Source organism: Micromys minutus (genome assembly GCF_963924665.1).
Source record: "Micromys minutus genome assembly, chromosome: 3".
In the NCBI taxonomy this organism is placed as follows: Eukaryota; Metazoa; Chordata; class Mammalia; order Rodentia; family Muridae; genus Micromys; species Micromys minutus.
The window spans coordinates 34799268-34825476 of record NC_137972.1 but is presented as its reverse complement, the minus strand read 5'-3'; the positions used below and the strand labels follow the sequence as shown (position 1 = coordinate 34825476).

General features: G+C 36.4%; 1 protein-coding gene across 2 annotated transcripts in view; it reads left to right on the top strand.

Annotated features, from left to right (window-relative positions):
• Positions 1 to 26209, top strand: part of GRM7 (glutamate metabotropic receptor 7) — a gene marked incomplete at both ends in the record, with an annotated part of 887413 nt that overhangs the window by 594474 nt on the left and 266730 nt on the right. For both annotated transcript variants that reach the window (XM_080914160.1, XM_080914159.1), the window contains one exon: positions 21529 to 21729. In XM_080914160.1, coding sequence (XP_080770286.1) covers positions 21529 to 21729 — 201 coding nt within the window. The remainder of the gene's footprint in view (positions 1 to 21528; positions 21730 to 26209) is intronic.

Here is a 26209-nt window from a genome sequence, read left to right as displayed (position 1 = left end):
AATAACACTTATGTGCGTACATAAAAGTTGAATATGTTTCTAGACTTTAAGTTTCGATGAACAATAAATTTTAAGAATCAGAAATTGGTTCAGCATTGAGTCATATTACCTGCTGTGGCAATTTTTTGTTTCAGGAGGTCCCCATGCACATGTGTTGCATACTTGTAGAATCCAGAGTTCAATGTCATGTATATTCTCCCATCATTCTTCTCCTGATCTTTGAGACAGGGTCAGTTAGTCAACCTAGCTCTCAGTGATCAGCTTCACTGACTGTTGTCAGCTGTGAGGATTTGTGTGTCTCTACCACCCACGTGCTTGTGTGACAGAACTCTGTGTGACTATACCCAGCTATGATTTTTTTTTTTTCACATAAATGTTGAGGATCTGAACTCAGATCTTCATGATTGCATCATGCATGTTATGTACTGAGCTTTCTCCAGCCTCCACCAAGCTAAGTCCACAACTTTTATTTTCATTTATGTACATGTGAAGATATATTACTTTGTATCATTGTAATGACAATAAGGTTGATTTTAAAAGTTTAAGAACAAAATGTCAATTACGTTCTTCCATTGGTTACCATTTACCAGCTGTACCCATTGTAGGCTATTCCTTGGACTGATCTGAGAGAGTCCCAGCTGGCATGTAAGTGGGCATTCATGAGATCTCTTGAGCCATGATCAAGCAACAGTGAAGATTCTATAAACAAGCCATGTTTGAATGTCGTGGCTCCTATAAAATTAATAATCTATAATCAAGAAACAAAACTTTACATTCCTTTTCATACCTTGATTTTGTTTTTTAAATCTTAATTTTGTGCTCAGAGGAAAACAATGAGCATTTTATCTTTCCAATGATTACTGAAACCTGCCAATGACTTCAGTAAATCCACAATGCAGTTTCTAGACCTGTATTAATCTCTTTCTGCCCTTGGTAATGGAGCCATGACAGCTCAATAACTATTGGATCCTGTGTCTTACCTGACCTCACACTAGTATTGAACAGTTTAAGATTTGTCACATTATGATTTAAGGAAGAATTTGTCAAACTGAGGATTTCTAGCTCTTTGGTAAACCTTTATCTCCAAAATTATTTACATATGGATTCATAAAAACAGCAAATTAAATTTATGAAGTAGTAGCAACACAAATAATTTTACAGTTGGGGTGACCACAATATTCAGAACTGCATTAAAGGGGTTCAGCATTAGGAAGGCTGAGATCCATAGGTTTAGGGAAAGTTAAGGAGCTTAATACTTTTTGCTGCATATGCCAAATGTTAAGTCCATGCATTTCCTCAGCCATTCATTTCTCATTGTCTATTAATGAACAGCTTTGTAGAAACTGGGAAAGGAAACAACCCAGACACTACTTGAGTCTGCCGAAAATTTTAGTATATAATCTACTTCCTTAAATGTTAAAGAATTCACCTTTGATAAACAAAGCCTAAACAGTATCATACTTGCTTTTAAAATGTAAAAGGAAATATTTATTTATTTTTCTCTCTCTCTCTTGTGTTCTATTATAATTACCCTTCCCAAAAGAGTTGATTTGAGAATCTAGCATAGAAAAATACATATTTAAATATTTGGAAAGAAGAATAAACACCTCATGCACTAATAAAACAGAAAGCACAACATTAGCTTCACTAAACCATATCACAACTGCTCTCACCTTAAAAATTCATTTTCCTATGGTCTATGAGTTGTTTCTTAGGTATTCAGAGCTTTCTGGGGCTAGTATTCAATTATCAGTAACTGCATATGATGTCTGTTCTTTTGTGACTGGGTTACCTCACTCAGGATGATAGTCTCTAGTTCCACCCATTTGCCTAGGAATTTTGTAAAGTCTTTATTTCTAATGACTGTGTAGTTCTCTATTGGGTAAATGTACCAAAATTTCTGTATCTATTCATCTACTGAAGGACATCTGGATTCTTCCCAGCTTCTGGGTATTATAAATAAGGCTGCTATAAACATAGTGGAGCATGTGTCCTTATATATTGGAGCATCTTTGGGGTATAGGCCCATAAGTGGAATAACTGGGTCATCAGGTAGTACTATGTCCAATTCTCTGAGGTACTGCCAGACTGTTCTCCAGAGAGGTTGTACCAGCTTACAACCCCACCAACAGTGGAGGAGTGTTCCATATGAAGCTCAAAAAGAAGGAAGACTAAAATGTAAAAGCCTCAGTCCTTTTAGAAATAAAGAACAAGTGTACAGCACCCTCTCAGAGTGTGGTACACGTAGACCTTAAATCATTAATAATTCAAGAGCCAAGAATGCAACCTTGTGGCAGTCCTTGGCCAATCTTTGTGGCAATCGTTATGTTTAATCTTTACACACCAAGACAACTTTCACAATTTCCATGTTACATTTTGTTTTATATGTACTTTATGATCATTGTAACTAGTAAGTTTTCAATGCATACTTTAAAAAAAATCAAGTACTGACAAAAATATATTCATATAGTTTTTTGCAAAAATTCTTTTAAAATCTGTACATTTATCACTGTTTTTTGAAAATGAATTTGTTTACTAAAAAATAAATAAAATGAAACAAAAAAATCATTTTCCAGATGGTGAAGGTGGAGCAAGCTGTCTCTAACCTTATGCATTAGAAGATTATGAATGTATTCTTAGAGAATAAATGAACTCTGCCTTCTTAACCATCACCATACAACTCAAAAAGGGGTCATTGTTATATGTCATTTTGATTTGTGTTATTCAGAGTATCCAGAGGTACTATATTTAATGCTATATAAAATCCAGTTAGCATTAACGCTATAGAAGCATCCAAGTATCTAATCAAAATTACTTTTACTGATGCTAGGAACCATACCTAAGTGAGGTGTGTCAGGTTTACTCATAAAATCTAGCATGCAATGGTTTTTCATGTGGAAATTATGACTCTTCCATACTGAAAATTATATTAGGCTAAAGGTGTTACTGAAAAGAAATGTTTTATTTGGGGGAATTAATGTCCATGAGTCTTCTAGCAACATTCTGTAAACAAAGTGTCTCTTATGGGCAACATAAGTGTTATAGATTGGATACTTTGTGTCATTTTAGTAGGCATAATAATGGGCATTTGAATGACTTACCAAGTGTCATTAAGCAAGTTGGAATGGAATATAACTTTCTTTAGGAAAAGAGGTAATAGAGGTTGTCATCTACCTACTTTCTGTCCCTGGGGAGAAATGTGCACTCTAAAAGCATTTGTGGATTTTACAATGTATACAGTATCATATTTATTTTATAGAGAATAAAACAGTGCTCACAGATAAATATCAACCAAAAATAAAAACCCAGATACAAACTTTTTAGAGCTACTTTTATTATCACCAACCTCTAGAAGAAAGGAACAGGAGATTCACAGAGGTAGGAAGATGCTTAGAGGGCTTTGAATCTGCTGGTCCTCAGAGGCTCTCCCTCCTGATCACAGTTGCTGTGAGCTGACTTTGCAAAGTTTCAGCCAAGTAGCAATATAGTCTCCAAGGTACAGGAGAATGGAGTCTCATTAACTTATTCATGATACACAATATTGCAGGTTGGAGCTTATTGCCAGCTCATTTTATGTCTGTGTAAACCTTCCTATGCCCCTTCATCTGTAGGATCAGGAGATCAATAGTTCTCACTACTTGAGATTACTCACAGAATAAATGGCAGGTGCGTGGAGAGATCTTCAGAGACTTTAGGTGCCATCTTGTTTGATGGTGGTAAATGATGGAAATTTGGGCTTTGTGGATAAAATGATTCGATGACTGTTCTTTGTTTACGTTCAATCATATTCTTATTTTACCCTGGACACACTTTACTTCCTAAGCCATGTGATATAGGGAGCAATGTCTTTTTATAGATTTAAAGCATTCTCATTGAGTCCCAATCAACTAAAATCAGTGAGCTATAAAAGGCATAAACTGACTGCTTTTCTGCAAATAAAAGCAGATAAAATTCAACACAGTTTCATGAATTGCTTGAAAACATGACCACTAGTAGGGGGAAAAAGGAACAAAATGCCTCTAGGTGCACTGTAGCCTTCTCCTACATTCAGTTTCCATTCATTTGCTCAGTCTATGAGTATTGACTGTTGCATTGTTGCACTAGTCCTATGCTGTTCCTGGAGTTAGCGGTGGGATCTTTGGTATTATAGCAAATTTTTTCCATAGTGGAGACACAAAGAAAAATATAAATGGATCTGTAAAAAAAGTATAAAATGTATTTAGTGTTTTCAGAGAAGAGAGGGTCCTAACTGTGAAGTTACAGTAAATAGTTGTCACAGAAACTTAAATCTATTTTATATTGTGGCCCCAAAGTGTGCTTAGAGGCCATATCTAATACTGGGCCCCAGATGACCCCTTTTTCTTCCTCATTACCAAATAGCATATCGAGGATATAAACTGACTTCATTTCTTTTTCCATGAACATAAAATACAGCTAGATTTTCAGGTTATACTCAGATGTTATTACATTGATGAAAAGCTAAAAATTAGCTATTATCCAAAGAGAAAATAAGAGTCATGATTATACATCAGGGAATTACAGCCATAAGTAGAATATTTTCAGAGTCTTCCTCCTTTTCTTGGGTTCTTTTCTAAGAGATCAAGAAAGTCCATAATAGCACACCCAAGAAACCTCATATTAATTTTAAAGTAGCCATGACCTTCAAACATGGTCTGAGTCTTTAGAAGAGTTGGTTAATTTACTTTGGAAGAAAAATGTTGAATGTTGAGACATAATCACCTTTCCTTTGAGGAAAAGCAAACATTCACATGTAAATCTCAGAGAAGTTTGTAACAAAAGATTGCATATTGATTTTTTAATATTAAAGCAAAAAATAAAATAATGTATTACTAGACAAGTGAAATACTTCCTCTTCTATGAAAATAAATTCACAAAATAAGCCCTTCATATTTTACAGTGTCACCTGTAGTACACACACGGACACACACACACACACACACACACACACACACACAAAGAGAGAGCCAGACAGAGACAAAGACAGGGACTGACAGTTACAGAGAGACAGAAAGAAAAATATATAAAGTGTTTTCTGTCTTCTTGCCTTTGTCTTCCTTTTTTGACAGACTCTTGTCTTGGCTTTTGCTTATATATAGTAATTACTGTATTATGTGATAAATATCTCCTTCCTGTGAATAAATGTTGCACACCAACATCACTGGGAAGACATGAATAATCATGCACTCAATCAAAACTTGGAATCAATCACAAACCAGTGTAAAGACACCATCAAATTCCAACTTGGTACACCTATGATTTTCAGGATTAATTGTATGAATATTGGTAAGGTTTTTACATGCAGAATCATGGACAACTCAAATGTATCTGCATCATTGAAAGCCTCTCTTAGCAGGGATTAGGAGCTGCAACATAAGAAAAAAGATTCAAAAGTTTCTCCTCACTGCTTATCTAACCTTACCGAGGGAGGAATCTTCTAAATCTGGTCAACTTTATAGATGTCCTGAAAGTTGTGTTATTTATATCTGAAGTCAAAAACTGTCAGAACTTTCTCCTCCTTGAATATGAGATCTCAATTCCGAAGAAATTGCTAAGTGACACTGAGCTTCAAAATCAAGAAATCAGGTACTTATATTTCTTGCCTTCCCCTGGTTTCATTTATATCATCAATCCTAGGTCACTGTATGGATTATAGTATCAATTTCTAAATCATTATAAAGGAACTGATTTTCCAAGCTGGAAACCAGAAAGGGATTAAGTGGTACATCTTGATTTAGCTCCAGTGCTAAAGACTTACTTACAGAGTCTATTGTCACTTAGTCACTGGAAAAAGGGAAAGTGTGACCAAATGTGGGGGAAATGGCTGTCTTTGGAAAACATCTGTTACCTGTCTGAGGGAGATAAATTACAAGTGTCATCAGTCCCAGCAATGTGCTGGACGACCACATTTCTCTTGGCACAGCCCACAGGGCAGTTTTCTATGGAACCTTCATGACCCAGGATTATTGAGGAAGGGTTGAGAAGAGCTTCTGCTCTGCATGAATAACTCAAATGAGGTCAGAAGGAGTAGGCTTTCTGGCCCCATAAAGTCTGCTATCTCTCTCCATCATTCCTAGTAAGAACTCACTACTCTGAGAGTTATCAGGCTTCACTCTTTGCTTGACTTAATAAGCCCCCCACTACACACTTACTCTCCTCTACCACCACTCTACAGCCCAAGTATGCAAATAAATTACCTTCTCACAGCTTTATCATGGCCAGTTGAACACTGTCTCCAGTTCTTGCCCCAGAGACCCTGGGCACCTTCCCAAGGTTCATAACTATCCCCTTTTGCCCCCGTTAAATTGATTTAATTCTCTGAAGCTGTACCTGGAAGTGTATCATTTGCTCAAACCCTCAGTGATGATTGAGATCCTGTCTGTACCCACCCACCCAGCTAAGCATCTATCTTAGTCCAGCCCAGAGTACAAGAGCCCTGATTATCTCAAGGGGGAGAATCATACATGGAGCACCTGTTTTCCTTCTTAATTTCTTCTGATTTTAACACCAGAGTGAGTGTTTTTCTATTTAGACACTGAGCTAAACATGAGTTTCTCATGGTGTCACTGGGCCTTTTGATGCTGGCTTGTCATTCCTAGGTAGGTTCATGCACACAATTCCATAGAAGAGTTACAATAATGGCAATCACACAGACCAAAGTTCATGGAATCTCAAAGGGGCTTAATGTAGTTATAATAAAAATGTATACACATTCAAAAAATGACAGCATGAAGAGCCCAGTGGGCTTTGAATTTACTAAGTTAACCAGGCTGTCTTCAAACTCCCATTCATCTTGCCTCCCAGGTATTGTCATTGTATTACATTGTTTTACAGGGGTGAGTCACCAATCCAGTCCTCCATACATTTCAATAGTTTCTCATAAAACATGCATATTATAAACACTATGCCCATTGTTTGTTTACTTAGGTTTTGCATAAATACCTGTGCATAGATTTCTCATGATTTGCAGACTCTTGATTTGGCTAGTAGTTGGTGATTTTATATAAAACACATAGGAGATTTAAGATGTCAATCAACTTCTTTCCATGGTACTGTTTCCTTGCACACAGATTTAGAAGCTCTGAAATAAAGAACGAGAACTCTGATGCTCAGTCACCTCTCATCATGTTTGGTTCCAATCTCATACCACCCATGAAGCATGAACCAAGTGGCCTTGCATCTCCATTACTGTCTGCTCTTTTGGAGAGTGCTCCGATAATGCTTATTGTCTGACAGAGTTTCGTTTTGATTTGTACTCTGAGGAGAATCTCTGAGACAGATTGTGTAAGGAGCTGCATGCAATACAAGAGACACAGGAAGCTTTAGGTGTTAGTGAAATGTGTATTATCCATTTGCATCATTGCCAATTTGAGAAGGATAAACAGTGTTTGGACAATTGAAACATATTACCATGTTTGCTTTCAGAAGCAAATACTAATCTATTATGCCACTGGCAAAGCAACTGAAATGTTACCCTGCTTTGATTTGTGTTTCTTGGAAAACATGCAAGATTGAATATTTTTTTGCCTTATGTTTTGGGTACTGATTTATCTTTTATGAGATTCACTTTAGAGTCCTTAAATTGTTTTAATATCCCTTGTGTCACTTGATCATCCCTACAACTCAGCAGAGTTAGCAGTGCTGGCAATATTTACAGTCTACTAAAGAGAGATAAAAGGAAAGTTTTTACAGTTCCATTAAGTGGCTTCCCCCAAAGAGGTAAGCATCTGGCATAACCAGGACTTGAACCAAAACATTTTGTTTTCTTCTTATAAACAACAATTTACGTAGGTGTCATCTTCCTGACTAGAAAGGATCCATGTCATACTTTTAAAAACAAAATGTAAATTGTGCTTACCACTTTTCCCCCTAGTAAATTAAGCCCCTGGGAGTTGCTACCTTTCACTAATTTCAAACCCTCAAAGTAAGCTGTAAGTTTAACTATCTCCTTAAAAGATTTATTAAGTGATAAAAGTTGGACAGACTTAGAGGTAGTTTGGGTGCTATAAATATTATTTGATCATTACAGAAAATGTAATTACAAATAAGCAATGTAATGTCAGCGCATCATTAAGGCAGTAACCTGTCACATCTCAGACAATAGTACTCCATCTAGCAGAAAAGAGGCTGGAAAGATTTATTTGGGAGATTCATCAGAGACAAAACTGATTCTATAAAATAAAATTGGTTCATGGGACTCTGTGTGTGCGTTGAGGAGGTACAATATCATCATTTATCAAAAGTACAAAATGACTGGTTGGAATTTTACTACATGTAGATAAAAATGAAGAGGATGAATAATGTTAAATGTTGAAGAAGACAGTTGAAGCCAGCATTCTTGTACATGGATGTTAGAATGGAAAAAAAATAGAGTATGATTGATTGAACCTCTGAATGGCTCTGTTCTTGAGCATCCATCAGGGAGAGATGAAAAACTTAGGCTATAGTGTTTGTCCATGATGAAGAACATCCTGTGGGGGGCATTTCAGTGTACTTTTTATTAAGAAGACTACCACAATCTAACACATGGAATTTCTTGATTCTCTTTGTCCTACAAACAAAGACATTAAATATATTTGTGGGAGTGGAGATTATACCAATTTCTGAATATTTACACACATTAGATTGCAATATTCTTTCAGTAGAATAATAGGGGAAAAAGGCCGGAGGCTATAGAACCTGTCAATTGGAAAGGACACATTTATAAATATGTGAGAGCTAAGTGAGAAGAAATTTATGTTTTTAGTAGTGATGGCATACGTAAGATCCTAAGTTGTCAGAAGTGTTGTGATATGTGTCTACCTGTATGCTGGTTTGTGTTTCTCTGTGTATATATAGCACATTCTTGAGTTCAAAAGGATTTAAGTAAATTACCTATTATTTGTATTTGTAAACAGTCAAAGTAGAGATAAATTCAACTTCTAGATTCAAACATGTCTCAAAGGACTTTACTAATAAGATCTTACTCTTATATCGTCAGGGGTACACGGCTATATTCTTTCTCCTCTTCCTCTCCCTTTCCTCCACCCAGCTCTCTCTCTCCATCTTAAATCATTTAGTCACCTGAATGTAATTCTCTGTCTCCATTACCCGTAGTCCAAAGAGAAAGACTATAAGCCTTCTTTTCTATCATCCTGCATATTGTGTGTATTCATTCCTGTCACTGTTACCCAAAGTATCAGTCACCCTCTCATACTTCATTGAACATGCACAGCCTGCCTATCTGCTAGATCACAAGCCCTGCCATGAGTCTGTCCCTGTAAAGGGACTCAAGACCCAGTCTTGTCTCAAGGGAGTTCAGTTAGATATTTGTTTATTTTTCCTTTCTACTGGTGATAATAGTCACTAGAATTGTTCACTGATCTAAAGTGAAGCTGTATCATGGTTTTGATTCTCATTGTTTCTAGAGTAATCACTCATCAAACAGAAAGTAAATAAGTGTGGTTAAACTTAAAGGAGGGCAGGCACAAGACCTGTCATTGGACAAGATGGAAGGGTAGTTCAGGACAAAGTTTTAGAAAAAGGAAGAGAGAAGCAAGGAGGGGGAGGGAAGACGGAGGAAGACACTTATGATCTTCTCTGTGCGTCTCTGCAGAAATACAAATTGTAATGGATATTTTATAATGAATGGATTTGTATAGGATGATTTGTCTAGATGGGAAAATTGTATCATGTCAATTGGTCAGAGTGAATTGTTTGGTGTTTTATTGTAGTAAATTTAAATAAAAATTTGGCTTATCTCTTTATTGCCCCCCCCCAGTCGTCTCACTCTGAGGGCTCCACTTAATATGGATCTGTGTGCATGGATTCTGTCACTTGGTCCAAGCTGCACCTGTGCTCTCACTCCTTCTGCATGACTAGTAGACTGCCTCTGTGCTGGGTGGAATTACCGCCCCGACGTCTTTGTTACCCCATCGCCCAATACAAACATGACTCTAAGACCTGATAGCTTTTCATACAGGTTTATACATTCAATTCTCATTCCACAAACCCTCTATACAATAAGATTGCATCTAATCGACAAAGTTACAAACTGCCCTTTCATATGAGATAAAAGACCTGTAAAATTCTTAAAATATTCATAGCTACCTATCACCAATTAGGTCCACTTGGATCCATCTCATTCTTCTTGAGCTCCATCTTGATCTTTTCTCTCTCCCTCCTCCTCTCCCGATTTCCTCTCTTTTCTCCACCTACCTTTCTCTGTCCAATCACATAATGCCTTAATATAAATCTACAGTGTTTTCCTTCACATGTTGAGTCAGCTGAGTTCAAAAAAAGGTGACAGGACACACCAATCCTGCCATGGAATTGGGAAGTTTGGGTCAGTTGTGTTAGTGACTTACCAAAGGAATTGTGAGAGGGTAGCCACCTCTGGGATAAGGGCTTTGCTGCAGGTACTATGAATGGAGTTCGTGGCTAGCACATAAGCAGTCCAGAGAGATACTAACCACAGGGCAGCTGTAGCTGAGATAAATATATTGTTCTATATGACCTGCAGGTGCCAAAACTAACCAGGTGACAGGGTGACATGACGAATCTGAACACGAATATTTTAATATTGACTGCAACAAATAAGTCCTCTATGAATTGGAACCTGTCTATATTTTCTTTGTGCATTTTAAGGGAAAACCATCATGACACAAAGCATTGCATAAGTCATTTACTTCACTTATAGAAAATGATTATAAACTCCAATAGCACAACATCCCTTCCTAAGTACATAGTGTCAGCTGTGTGTTTGTGTCCTCCATAAAAGAACTGGAAAGTAGAAAGATTTATTAATGTTCATAATGTCTGAATGCAAAGCTACAAACCATGTGTTTCAGTAAGTGTGTGGCTAGAGCTCTGAAGGGCAATGAGAAAATGTAGTGTATTGGCATCTCTGTTCCTAACTAGTTTGATGTCTCACCATTCTAGAGGTCTTTAAATTTAAATACTATTACCTATTCTGTCACGTGACTACCTATTTACCCTCTTTTCTTTCTGGCAATTTGTTTTCATTTTCTCTCTCCTTCTGCTTCTCTATATTTCTTGCCTTGCTATTCTTTTACCTTCACAGACATTTTTATTTTTATCAGTATGGAATCTTGCTAACAAACAAAGAGAAAATCTTAAATGGAATCACTGTGTATATATCTATTGGCTAATCCCAAAAGCTATCCTTTTGTGTCTAATGTATTTTCAGATATACTAGCCATACTTGAATTACTAACCTGCATTGAAGGGAAGACATTTTGCTGTTAAGTACTTAGCAGTTCGTCTTTAAGAGGATGAGTTCCTCAGACTTCATTTCTCTTTACTGATTTACTGATTTGTCTCTTCTACATGGAACTTGCCATTTGTTCTGAGTGTTAACTTGCTATTCACAAGAAGATCAAGGATAAACACAATGGTGGTTTTCAAAGCCATTCATTTCTTCCTACGGAAAATTTTAATGAGCCATTTACAAAAGATCACAGAGAAAGATGGCAATGATGAGGATGATGTTGATAATGATGAGGATGATGAGGATGATGAGGATGATATAGTAGCTCAGAAGACTGCTCTGTGAACATTCAAGAAGCCCCAGGTTTGATCCAAAGTATCACACAAACTGGATGTGTCACATACCTGTGATGCAAGAATAAAAGGGAACGTAAAATGTTCAGAAGTTCAAGGACATCTTTTGGCTGAAGAGACCACTTAAGGCTACCCCCTGTTAGGGACTATGTCTCAAACCTATAAATATTTATAATGGCTAAGGTGAAATTTGGAGTTAAATTGTGACCCAGCCAGAACTGAATCAGACCATGAAAAAGATGTGAGAGGAAAGCCCCAAGTTGTTTCATTTCTTATGTGTAAAAGAAAGATTCTTCCACAGTCTATGAAGTCCAGTAAAATACCATAAAGTAGGAAAGAGGCATCAGGCAGAAAAGTGTCCTTTTTACTTGAGGGTCATTCAAGGGTTAAACGTCAGGCCTGTCAGGCCACTAATAGTTATCAAGTTACAAGGAGCCTGGCTCACAGAAAGTCAGCAAAAAATGGATTGCCTGTGGCTCAGTAACCCACTGTGAGCACAACAGGGTTTCTCCACCTCACTCATCCTAGCCAATTCTCACTCATCTTCACCAACAAATAGGAATGTAGCCATGCCATCTACATTCTAGGCACAACACAGACCTCCTAGAGTTTCTTATTTTATATATGTGTACTCTCAAGAAAGTTCAAATGTTTCTTGCTGCATCTATGTAAGTGTGGTCATTGTCAATGTTTGCAGTGAAGTAGATACCTGTAAATTTAAATCTGTCATTAATATATCTCTCCAAAAGAGACCTGTGAACTCATGATGAGAGCAGTCCAAGTCAGTGGCTATTTATTTGCTCATTTATTTTTATCATTTAGTATTTATTTTTAATTTGTGGGAAGGATTGCTGCAGGCACTTTGTTAGTCTTGCTGGGTTAACAGAGGATTTTGTCTCTTAACTCTCCAGCATCCACCCTTCTTCCTTACGCCCCAGCATACTATTTAGATAGTATCTAATATTTTCAGAAGTAAATTCTGCACCAATTTCATTTTTTTAAATATCCTATAAAATTGTTTTCTCAGCTAAGACTTTAATTTCAATACATATATAACTCTATATGATCAATACTTCTTTTTTCTTTTTTTATTATATACTCTCTCTGTATTTACATTTTAAATGTTATCCCCTTCTCCCAACCCACTCCCATCCACTACCCCCCTCCATTTGTCTTCATGAAGGATCACTTGCTCCTAATAACCCTCTCCACCCATTGCCTTGGAATTCCCCCTAACTTAGGAAAACATGTCCTCCCTGGACCAAAGGCCTCTTCTCACATTGATGCCAGATGCTGGTATCTTTAGCTATATATGCAAATGGATCAATAGATCTCTCAATCTGTGCTCTAAGGTTGGTATTTTAGTCCATGTAAGTTTTAGAGGGTTTGGTTGGTTGATAATCTTGCTCTTCCCAGGAGTTTGCAACCCCTTTCAGCTCACTAGATCCTTTCTTTAGCACCTTCATTGGAGTCCCAATTTTTAGTTCGATGATAAGCTGCAAGCATCCTCGGCTGTATCTCTATGACTCTGGCAGAGCCCATAAGGGGGCATCTCTATCTGGTTCTTGCCAGTAAGTACTTTTTGGCATCAGCTATAATGCTTGAATTTGGTGGCTACATATGAGGTGGATTCCTGGGTGAGGCAGCCTCTGAATGATTTTTTCTTAAATCCCTTTTCCTCTATTTGTCCTTGTATTTCCTCCTGTGAGTGTTTTGTTCTCCCTTCTAAGATGAACTGAGTCATCTCTGTTTTGGCCTTCCTTCCTTTTGAGCTTCATAAGTTGTGTGAATTGTTTCTTGGGTATTCAGAGCTTACTGTGGCTAGTATCCTATTATCAGTGTGTGCATACCATGTGTGTTCTTTTGTGACTGGGTTACCTCACTCAGAATGAAATTTTCTACTTTCAGCTATTTGACTGAATTTTATGAAGTCATTGTTTCAAATAGCTGAGTAGTAATCTGTTGTGTAAATGTACCAGACTTTCTGTATTCATTCCTCTGTTGAAGGACATCTGAGTCCTTTCCAGCTTTGGGCTATTATAAATAAGATGACATAGTGGATAAAATTCTTGCCATGCACACAAGAGAAACCAAGAGTTTAGATCTGCAGAATCAACATAAAATCAGACTTATATATGATTACATCAATGGTAATACCAACTATAGACTGTTGTATACCATCTGCAATTCAAAAAGTCCTAGGGTCAAACTGCAGGCAGATTTGGGAGAATCCTTAAAGGCTACTGGCCCAGTGATCTTGGCATTTCCAGCAAGGAACCAGGATATGCATTTTCATCAATCCTATTATCTGAGAAAGAAATGGATTCTGGAGGCCAATTAAGCAAGTCCTTTAAAGTAAAAGACTCCCCAATAGAATAAGCATTAAACATTTTTATGATAAAACTGTGTTATTGATTCTCTGTGGACAAGCTAATTCTTGTTCCAAAGGAAGTTAAGACAGTGTAGTTGATCAAATTTCATTATGTGAAATTATAAAAGAATTGATCACATCTTATTTTTTTGAAGGAGAGTGTATACTGGAAAGATAAAGACTGGACTGTTGATAAAAGGAACAAGCAGAATGTCAGGGAAGGTAGGACTGCTAGCCTCTTTGCATCATACAACCATAACACAATGCTTTTGAAATCTTACTTTATTTCAAACTCAGAGATGTCCATGGTAACCATTATAGTGAGAGTAGAATAAAGAACAAGAAGGATAGGACCCTGAACATCTTCTTATGAAGTAAGGTTAAAAGAATGAGGTGTTACATGAGAATTAGAAAGTATTCTTATTTTACTACAAGCTCTGCTGTTGAAGATTGTTAACAGTGCCTTTAAGCATGAGGTTTATGTACTTAGTGCTAGTCCTTTGGAGTGTTGTAAATTGGTGTGTGAATAAAATCAGCAGTTGAAGAAACAAAGAAATATTTGATATCAAGCTTTATTTGGTAATTAAACCATTAGTGCATTGCATGGGAAAAATATGGTCTTGGATAATTCACAGTGCTGTTGCACCTTTGTATACTTTTATATTTGGTTTTCATGGCTGTAACACATTATTTCTTCAGGACTCTAAAATGACTGCAAAATTTCCTTGGTGGTGGGGAGTCCGGGCAACTGTGATAAACTGACTACTCTTTTCATCAAAGGAAATCAATGCTTCTAGAATTTTGTAAGCAAGCTCTTTCATCTCATTGTTACAGTTACATGCCATGGCTCTTTCTGCATTGGTCTATATGAAAATGTTATGTGATTTTTATTTGGGAGAAGAGAGATAAGGGAGGAAACTTATGTTTTATTTTAGATATAATACCTACGAAAGACCAGATAGTCAGACAATAGAGACACAGAGAGAGGACAGAGTAAGAGACAGAGACAGAGAGATGTCATCAAAATGGCTTAGTGGACTTATTTAGAGGAGACTGAGCAAATGATTACTTTCCTAAGTAAGGATGAAGGATTACTTACAGGTGTATTAGTGACTGAGCATGAGTGACTAGCTATAAAAGCTTCATTCCCTGACCTCCCTGCAGCCCTCTGTATGATTCTTGGGCTGTTCATCTGATAGCATCCCCATTTATAACCTTGGAGATTGGCCTTGTGACTCCTATACATTTAGCTATTATTCATAAATTTGTTAGATTTGTTTACTTTTGTAATTTTTTTTCAGTGTCTTAGGATCATAGATGAAAATCACTACCCAACAGAAAGAAGGTAATTAATTTTTACAGATTAAGGCAACCCCTGAATGTTTCAGGGGGATTCAGCAATCCTCACTCCCAGTGGTTGCCATCAATATTACAAAAGAAGCAAATATCTAGTAGGCAAAGAACCAGGAGTTAAAATAATAGTTCACAAGCAACAAGGACTTTATTGGTACTTGCTTGTTGTGGTTTAAATTTGAAAGAGTCTCTATAGGTTTATACAGTTTGTGGAGCTATATTGGTATATTCTGAAAACTGCAAGATGGGCCTACTGAAATTAAATAGGTTACCATGTACAGAATGTACATGGGAATGTATTATTCCTGGTCATTCAGTGTCACTATCTTCTTCATCAAAGCTGCCTGTCCTCTGCCATAGGCATCTTCTGTTGTGATGTATTGATCAAACAAACAGGGTCATAAGACTGAAGCCTCTAAACTGTCTACCAAGTTACCTCTTTCCTCCCTTAAACAGTCTTTTTCAAGGTATTTTGTCACAGTAACATAAGAAATAGTCTGCCACAGTAGGAAAATACAATTTAACTGATATCTGTAGTTGTTGGTAAATAAACTCCCTCTTCTGGTTTTCTATAACAAGGCTACAGTTATCAAGTTCTGTTAGATTGACAAAATTATTCCTAAGTCTTCCCAGAGTTTTTAGTGTGTCAGTATTATCTGGTGACTCTCCAAGAAAAGTATAAAGCCTGAAGTACTTTTCCAATAATAAAATATTTCATTACCACATATAGTTCTATTATTTTTCAAAGTGTTCTTTCTGGGATGAATGTCCACATTAAAGTATGCAAGAAACTGTTCTTCTGTATTATTGGACTAAAATCATTTCATAGTGTGAGTTTATAGTGGTCATATTATCTCCAATATTGCCTTTAGTAAGTACTATAAAAACAGGAAAAATTTACAAAGTATCATGTTAGAAAATTAATATTAAAGAACGAATAGGTTTATAAAAGATGCAAGATGGCCCTGTTAGCACAGTAATCACGGCCTTACAGCATCCACATGATGCTAAGATCTAATTGGTGGACTGGCTCTAAACTTCTTTTAACAGTGATTTCTGTTTTACAATTTTGTGATAAAAAGTTGGAATAAGATGAAATGTATAAAGTATTACATCACATGCATAGATAAAAGCCAGTGAGAAATGAACGGAAAATAAAAAGTCAAAGAAGCAGCAAAACAAACTGGTTTCACTGAGACAGAAGCTAAAATACACTTAACAGTTACTCAAGAAAGGCAAGAGAGATAGATCAGTAGTTAAAAGTTCTAGCTGCTTTTCTGAAGGACCAAGTTTTATCCCCAGTGCCCACATGGAACCTCACAGAAGCCAATAACTTCAGTGGATTCTGATGATCTCCTTTTGGCCTCACCTCATCAAAACTAAGCATGCATATAGTGTATAGCTGCTATACATGCAGACAAAGCAAAATAATAATTTAAAAAAACCTTCAGGAGATAAACATGTAAATACAATTGAACCAACCAAAAAGGAACTCAAATTAATTAAATGATACCTTGCATATTTAACTTTAAGTAAGGTTTCAGTCCAAGATATTTTTTTTTCCTTTTGAAAATTATTTTATTAATCTACATTTCAAATGCTACCCTCTCTTCTGGCTCCTTTTGAAAGTGTTCTTGCCCTGCCATCTTTTCCTCTCTTCACCTCTGAGAGGGTGGCCCATTCCTAGGTATCTCCCCACACTGGGGCATCCAGTCTCTGCAGAATTAAGGTCAGATCCTCTCCCACTGAGGCCAGACAAAACAGCCCTGTGCTACATATGTGCCAAGGGTCTAAGACCAACCTATGTATGCTCTTTGGTTGCGGTTCACATCCAGGAATCCAGGTTATTTGACACTGTTGGTCTTCCGTGTGGTTGCCATCTCCTTCCCTTTCTTTCATCCTTCCTCTATCTCTCCCATAGGGGTCCTCAACCTCAGTTCAATTCTTGCCATATTGTTATCTGCATTTGTCTCAGTCAGATGCTGGGTACAACCTTTCAAATGTCTGTAATGCTAGGCTCTACAAGCAAAGTATAGCATCATTAATAGTGTGGGAGACTGTTGCTTGCCCATGGGATGGATCCTCTGGAGCTGGAGTTACAGATGTTAGTAAGCTTCCATGTAAACTGAACCTTAGTCCAATATAATAGGATCAAGTTCTCCTAACCAATGAGGTATCTTTCCATTTCAGAATATCTTCTAAAGCATGATTCAACATCCAGAATTAATAAAAAAATATTATTATGTAAAAATAAATAATTTTTTATCTGGAAAAGGATATAGCAAAGAAAATTTCAAAAAAGACAAAACACTTGCAATTTACATCTTATCTGTATAATTAATGATTCTTTTAAAAAAATAGAGGAGGAAATGAGAATTAGTTTTGTACTAATTGTTTAGATTGTAAAAAAATTGACAGTTTTTAATGCAGAGATATTAAAATTTCTGTATGAAGAAAAGACAAATAATAGAGTGTAGAGATAACACATTGGGTAAAGTGTTCATTGTGCAAGCCTAAAGGCCTGAGTTCTAATCCTCAGCATTTACATAAAAATTTAAGCATGGCCATGTGCATATCTGTAACCTGAGAACTATGTGGAGCAGAGAATAAAGATTCTCTATGGCCTGCTAGTTTTCAACATACCTTCCAGTTAAGTGAGAGACCACTACTAAAGGAGTAAGGCAAAAGGTGTGAGAATAAAATATCAGATGAACTCCCCTGGTCTCTGTTGTGTAGCTATATGTTTATATAGCACAAACACAGACAAAGAAAAAATCATAAATAAAAGGTAGTAGGTAGTTGTCCTTCTATCACCTATGAATGCATATTGAAATTTTGCAGTGTCTTCTGCTAGTGTGTTAGAAAGGAAAGATAATATTTCCTGTCTGTAATAATAAAGTAATACTGCTCCTCTAGAAGAAAGTTTGCCAATATAGATCAGCAAAAGAGATAATTTCACCCTTGCTGAGGCAGTCCCATGTTTCAGAATCTATCTTTCAATCAAAAATCTACAAAATCAGTACATGTAGACACCACACACACACACACACACACACACACACACACACACACACACACACCCCACAATATGGCTCTTCCTTATACCGTGTAGGAATGGATTTGCTAGATTTATTCTTTCGGCATTCTTGAGAGCATTAATAGCTTTTAAGAAGTGATATAAATTAATAATTATTGCACCATCATTAGGAATTAGAAATTTACTTGGAAGGGAAATTAAAAAAAAAAAAAGACTTAAGGTTGGGTAAACTTTTTAAATTCACCTTGAAAATAACACTAAGTTTTTGATAATTTTATCTTAAACTATAAAAACAAAGCCTAATACACTTTTCGTATAGTTTACAGCTCCAGTGGCAAGCAGTGTGCATGTTTTATCAACATGTGAATGTAGCTTTTTAATTTAATAAACTATCCTCTGTAGGAAATATCAACGGTTACTCTTTAAAGAAAAAATACTAATTTAGATAAATGTGCTAAATTTTGGATATATTTTATGGAGATTATACTTTACATTATAATATTAAATATTTTCTCTGGGCACAGTGGATTACATCTGTAATCCCAGCATTTTAGAAAGTCCAAACAGCTAGATAAGCTTGAGTTCTAGTTGACTTTGCCCTACATAACACTAGATAGATTATTCTAGGATAACTGGAGCAACAGATTGAGAATCTAGATTTAAAACTCTGACATATGGAGAAAACAATTAAATATTTGAGAAAAATTCTCAGTTAAGAGACCTAAAACTTATTTTAATATAGCACGTATTATGAGTCCCCTGTGTGTTTTCAGAAAGAATGTCTAAAGTGATAGAATTTATACTACTTCATTAAGGTAAAAATGTGCCCTAAGAAACAATAAGAAATGTTTGTGTCAAGTAAAGCATAGTCTTTGGATACCTATTTTTCATAGAAGGACAAGAGTTGTGATATCATGTGCTTAGTAAATTTACAATTTATCTACACATGGGCCAGTAAAATATTCCAGTACACAAAAGTGAATGCTGTACATCCTAATGAGTTTGATCTCTAGGTTATATGTCATGGAAGGACCGAATCAACTCTGGCAAGTTGTAGTGACATTTGCTTACAGGAGTACACACACACACACACACACACACACACACACACACACACACACACATGCATACACACACACGCATACATACACACACACACATTCACACACACACAAGTATATACACATATTCACACATGAATATAATAAAAAATAAATGCATTTCTGTTATAATATATTCCTTCCTCTTTTAAAAAATGGTTCTCATTTGTACAAGGTTGGCTTTAAAATCCTGAATTTCCTACATCTACCTCCCAAGCTTGGTTTACAGGCACCTGCCAACAAGAAGACCTGGATATAAAATTTAATTGACAGATAATTTAGCATCTGCTAGATGTTCAGTGCTGTGCTTTGTCGTGGACATAGAAATGATACAAATTGCAAGGGAGACCTTTAGGTAGAGTCTTATAAACACTGCCCCTAAGGATAAAATAAAGTTTGTAATGTTTAATTTGATTGGTAAGCAAAGTATTGATTGTATAGAAACATTGCACTTACATCTGGAATAGAAAATTCAATCACAAAGAACAGAAGCCAGGGCAAAAGACTTCATGGTAAAGAACCCAAAGAATGCATGCAAGTCATGGGTAATTAACAAGAGTCACATATATATGGAAGAAATGAAAAAAAAAAAAAAAAAAACATGTGTCTTTGTGTCTCCTGGTGATGTCAGAAACTGCCCATAAAATCTTACCCACATGGTTGGATAAACATGATCTTGACAAGGACAATACCAGTAGACATGCCAAAGTGAATGGGGCAAGCCCATGAAGCCTCAGTTCTACATAGAGAACTACAGGCAACTATGGAATGCTGACAGCAGGGGAAATAGTCTTCTCCAGAGAAAAGTACAGCAGTTTTCTATCAATTACCAAATGTTCGGCCCTGAATATACATATATACATACATACATACATACATACATACGTACATACATATATACATACATACATATATACATACATACATACATACATACAAGTAATATTATATAATTTGAGTAGATTGTATGTAAGAATATATACATAAATTTATGCATTTAACAACAATTCATGTAAAAGGAGGCTGTAAATTAGAAAGAAAGTTGGGAAAGTGATATGGGAATGTTTAGAAAAAGAAACAAGAAGAGGAAAATATTATAATTATATTATAATCTCCAAAATTAAAAATATACAGCTCACAACATGAAAATCACACTTAGAAAAGGTGGCATTTCCAATGTGCATGATAACTCAGTCTTTGTCAACTGACACTGTGACTGGACAGATGGGGCAACCTGAAGAATGACAATATCTTTGAGGATGGTAAAGGGAAGAGGGTTACTTCCTATTCTCTGGGCAGTGGAGGACTGGGGAGAAGTCTGAATTGGTGTTCAATGTGGTTGTAAGACCTGTCATTTACAGAGATAAACCTGGAGAACAAATCATAGAATGGAGGTGTCTAGTCTCACATCCTGATGACAGATAAAGGGATGATAAAGCTCAAATATTGACAGTGTGTCCACAATGCCGTGGATTGTCTGAGGTAGGATTGGTAAGACTGTTCCATAAATTCCTTCTGTCTGTGTGATAGTGGGGAGTGAAGAAAAATAATGAGCTAGAATTTCTGTTCTGACTTGCTGAGTCTCCGGTAATGACCATAGTGGGCACAGGAGCTCACCAGGTATGCAAGTTTAAGAAGAATAATGAGGTCAGGCTTGGAAATCTGTCTGTTTCTATTTGTCTGTTTCTATCTGTCATGTTCACATTGTCCCTTACAGAGCAAACAAACATTAAAGATTTTAATATAGACCACTCACCTCTCATCTGACTAAGATAAAAGACATGAATCTTTTGGTGCTCTGGAACATGCTACTTCAAGTACCATATTAGCTCATGACAAAAGCCATCGAGACAAAAGCTGCTTTGAATTCCTGCTTCTGAGTCATACCTAATAAAACAGTCAGTGTGACCACTTTCAAAGGAAAACTCCATAAACTAGAAAAATATTATATGATGACCTTACATGTCTATGTAGCTTGCATTTTTGACTTCTGGAAGACTGTTGTCTTCTTGCATGATCAAAATCAAATGGAAACATACACCTTCCCTCAACACCGATCTTTATGTGCTTCTTGTTTTAATGTGCAGGACAGGAGCGAATTGGAAAAGACTCCAATTATGAGCAGGAGGGTAAAGTACAGTTTGTGATTGATGCTGTCTATGCCATGGCACATGCCCTTCATCACATGAACAAGGATCTGTGTGCTGACTACCGCGGTGTGTGCCCAGAGATGGAGCAAGCAGGGGGCAAGAAGTTGCTGAAGTATATCCGCAATGTTAACTTCAATGGTAAGACTCCAATGTCCATAATGTTGGTAATGCTAAGGAAATATTTCCTATTTCATAAATTACAGAAATTAGAAGATGGCTTTGCTATTGACTTATATAAGATCAAAACCTGGTTAATTATATACTTTCAAGGGATTGAGCAAGTGTGAGAATGGTGAAAAATGAAACTTAGAGAAGAGAGTGAAGGACTACATGCTAGAGAGCTGTGGTCTTGTCTTAGTTAGGCTTTCTATTGCTGCAACAAAGCACCATGATCAAAAATCAAATTGGAGAAAAGAGGGATTATTTGGCTAATACTTCCATATAGTTTTGTATTATTCAGAGAAATCAGGGCAGGAATTGAAACAGGACAGATCGTGGAGGCAGAAGCTGATGCAGAAGCCTTGCAGGTGTGCTGCTTACTGGCTTACTTCCCCTGGTTTACTCAGCCTACTTCCTTATAGCACTCAAGATCACCACTACAAGGATGGTGCCACTCATAATGGGCTGAGCCTTCCCCATAGTTCACTAATTGAAAAAAAAAAAAAAAACCAAACTCCTACAGCTAGATCTCATGGAGGCATTTCCTGAACTGAAGCTCCTTCCTCTCTATTGACTCTAGCTTGAGAAAAGTAGACAAAAAAACAACCAGTGCAGGTATGTTCTCTTCATAGAATCTAGATATTTTATATACAGTCATTTTATTTCTTTTAATGAGTGTAGGTTACAGAGGAAAGAGAGAGAGAGAAAGAGATAGATAGAGAGAGAGAGAGAGAGAGAGAGAGAGAGAGAGAGAGAGAGAAAATACAGGAGATGAATGGTTCTAAGATTAAAATGGATAGTTGAAATTTGCTGTACAAATATCTCAAGTTATAATTTTCTCTTAAATAAAATAATTTGCTGCAATAAGCCTAGTAAAAGAGACTAGCAAATGTAAATGAAGAAAATGAAAAAATAGCAAATAGTGCAGGACACACAGGGAAGGGTCTCAAATAATACTTTTCCTATAGTATGAGTCTTTTGTTGTCTTTATGCATTGCAAACAAACTTTTAAGTAATTAAATCAAAACTCAAAGTTGGTGCAATGTAAAATTGAATAGAAATCGTAACAAATGATTCTACCTATATCACAAATGACCAATATAACAACAATAAAAGTACTTAAGAAGAGATACATGGGGGGCAGGGAGGAGGTATGGGATGTAGAACAGTAGGAAAGTGAACCAGGAGGGGAATAAAATCCTGAGTGTAAAAATACAATTAAAAATTAAAAAGAAAATATGCACAAGCGATTTGGGGAAATAATATGATTATGATAGGCTAGAGACAAAGATTACCATATCGAGGAATTGTATATATTTAGTGTCATAGGGTTTCTGCTGCTGTGATGTGCCACTAAAACTAAAATCAAGCTGTAGAACAGTGTCTATTTAGACTGTTTTTCATAGAACAGTCCACTAAACAAGAAAGTGGTGGGAGGAACTCAAGGCCGGCGTCTGGAGGCAGAGTCTATGGGAGTCCTGCTTACTGACTTGTTCCCCTATGCTTGCCCAGTCTTATAAAACACAGGAGCACTTCTCAGGGTTTGCATCACCTTCAGTGTGCTAGGTCCTCCAATATCAATCAGTAATCGGGAAAATTCCCTATATGATTTTGCCAGCAGGTAATAAGATGGAGGCACCTTCTCAACTGAATCTCTTTTTTCCAGATAATTCTAGTTTGTGTCAAGTTGACAGAAATTGAATGAACAAAAGTTAACCAAAGCAGCTAGTAAATATGCATTTAGGATATTCATAATTCTGATGATAGCACTTGCATAAAATAGAACTGAGAAAAATATCTATATTATTTATAATGAGAAGTGTGTGTTGGTTAGAGAAATAAATTAATAGAAATTGTGTATGATTAAAATTACAGAATCAACATGAATTCAGGTAATATGCAGATAGATATCAAATAGATATAGAAGCATATATGCATATGTATGATGTATGCATGCCTCGTGTTATCTAATTCTGCCTATGTAGAGGTCAAAGAGTGATGGATGGCATCTCAAAATGAATAAGAATACCCAGCACTAAGGTCTTCCTGAATATGATTTTTAGACCAAAGAACCAGAAGTCCGTTCAGAAATATATTTTTATTCATGTTCCTTATTTCAGGTAGATAAATGACTGTGTGAAGAGGAGAAAATATCTTGCTCACACTTTAAAAGTACAATATAGCAGGGGCCATTCTATAACTCACATCTCCAATCTGCTAAGAAATCAGCCTTCCTTTTGCATAGTTACAAAGATTTCGTCTGTTCTGCTTTTTGAGCACGGTTATACTTCTCTGTAGCTTCTGTAGGAAATTCCATTTCTTGGTAGGAGATTTTCCATATGCCAGTAAAGTACAGCTCCATAATTCTGACCTTTACATTTTATTTTAATCAATGGTAAAGTATCTGGAAAGTATCAGCACAACTTCTCCAAGTAAATAGCCATTTACAGTGAATGGGGGCTGGCAGGAGCTAATTTAGAACATTTTCACTTCTAGTCACCGTTTCCTGCATCACACATATATGCAGAAACCTGAGTGCAATAGTGTTCTAATTGTCACTATGCTGATTAATAAGACTAAATAGGAATATTTCCAAATGTAACATTAAAGAATTTGGGTTATAAAACTATGAATCACTGTATAATTAATCAATGTAATCAAGACTACACCTGTATCTAGAATTACTGATTCCGAGGGAAAAAAATAAGAGTCAGCTGTTTATCGTGAAAACACAACCTCAAATATTTCTGCTTCTCCCCCTAGGGAGGTTAGACCAGGTGCAATTTATCTGAATATGTCTGTGACTAGTTTGAAAGGAAGCTGTGGAATTTCTGAAGTATAAAATGAAATTGATTATTGAGTGGTCTTTTTGACGTATTTGCCCAATAAACAACAGACTCCACTTTAGTTTGTTGTTTATAGTACGTGCCATGCTGGAAGCAAAACAAGACATTTACTCACTCTAAAGGTAAGTGTACTGGTCATACACAAAGCTGAGGTTTCTATGACAGCCAGTTATTTATACAAATAATTCCAAGCCACCTTTGCAGATACAATGGACCAAGAAACAGCTATTTACACTGGCCCATCCAAATTCTGCAATCCATGTGTTCATTGGCTCTAGGAGTAGAGGTTAGGGTAACCTGTTGAGCAGAAAGATTAGAAACTATGATGCTACATGGCATAGAAAACTGAAAAGAGAAAACCTTTGGGGTATGCGCTTTGATGCAAAAAAATAGTTGTCATCTGAGCACCAGAATTCTCAAAGTTTCTCTGTTCTGTCACACAATAAGGTCCAGCACAGATTTCAGACTTGTCTATTTTCTGAACTGTCTTATTTTTCCTGTCCCCTGTTATATCATGGACTCTCTAGTGCCTCTCTCTCTCTCTCTCTCTCTCTCTCTCTCTCTCTCTCTCTCTCTCTCTCTCTCTCTCTCTCTCTCTCTCTCTCTCTCTCTGTGTGTGTGTGTGTGTGTGTGTGTGTGTCTGTGTGTGTGTCCTGCATTTCTCTATATATACAGAGTCAATTAGAAAATGTGCTGCACTTTCTCATTGTCCTTAAGGCACTTCACACATACACCAATGCCTTGTAACTATATACAAGGTCAATAGAACCTTAAATAATTATTTTTATCTTTGCTTTTTTGCTTTGACACTCCTGGCAGGTAATGTAAGCCAAGCTAGATCACATGGTTTAGATCTAACAAAAATATGAAAATTCTGTAAGAATAAGATACTCCTTTTGCTATATTGGAATGAAAATCTCCCTTTGAGATGTCTCTCATGCTTGTTATTATGATGATCTCTCTCTCTCTCTCTCTCTCTCTCTCTCTCTCTCTCTTCTCTCTCTCTCTCTCTCTCTCTCTCCCTCTCTCTCTCTCTCATACACACACACACACACACACACACACACACACACACACACACACACATGCACACACACATCATGCTCTTAGTACCACAGTATGAATCATTAATAATCCAAGAGCTAAGAATATAGCCTTGTGGCAATTTTTGGTATTCAAAAAATCATTATTTTTAATCTATATACAACAAGAAAACTCTAAGTGTTTCCATGTTATGTTCTGTACTACATGTACTTTATGCTTATGGTAACTAGTAGATTTCAATGCATGCTATCAAACTTCTAAAAGAATTAAGTACTGAAAAAATATCTTCATATAGTATTATACCAAAATGCCTTTAAAAATCTGTACATGTATCTCTCTTTTTTAAAAATAAAGTTGAAAGAGAAAAATATACTTTCTCAGGGTTGCCTATGGCTGTAAGTCTGTTACTTTCCTAATAAAATTCTTATGGGAGCTGGAGATATGCCTTGGGAGTAAGAGTCCATATTGTTCTTTCAGAAGACCCCAGTTCAGTTCCAAACACAAGTGTTGGGTTGCTCACAATTGCCAATAGCTACAGCTCCAGAGCAACTGATCCTCTCTACTGGCCT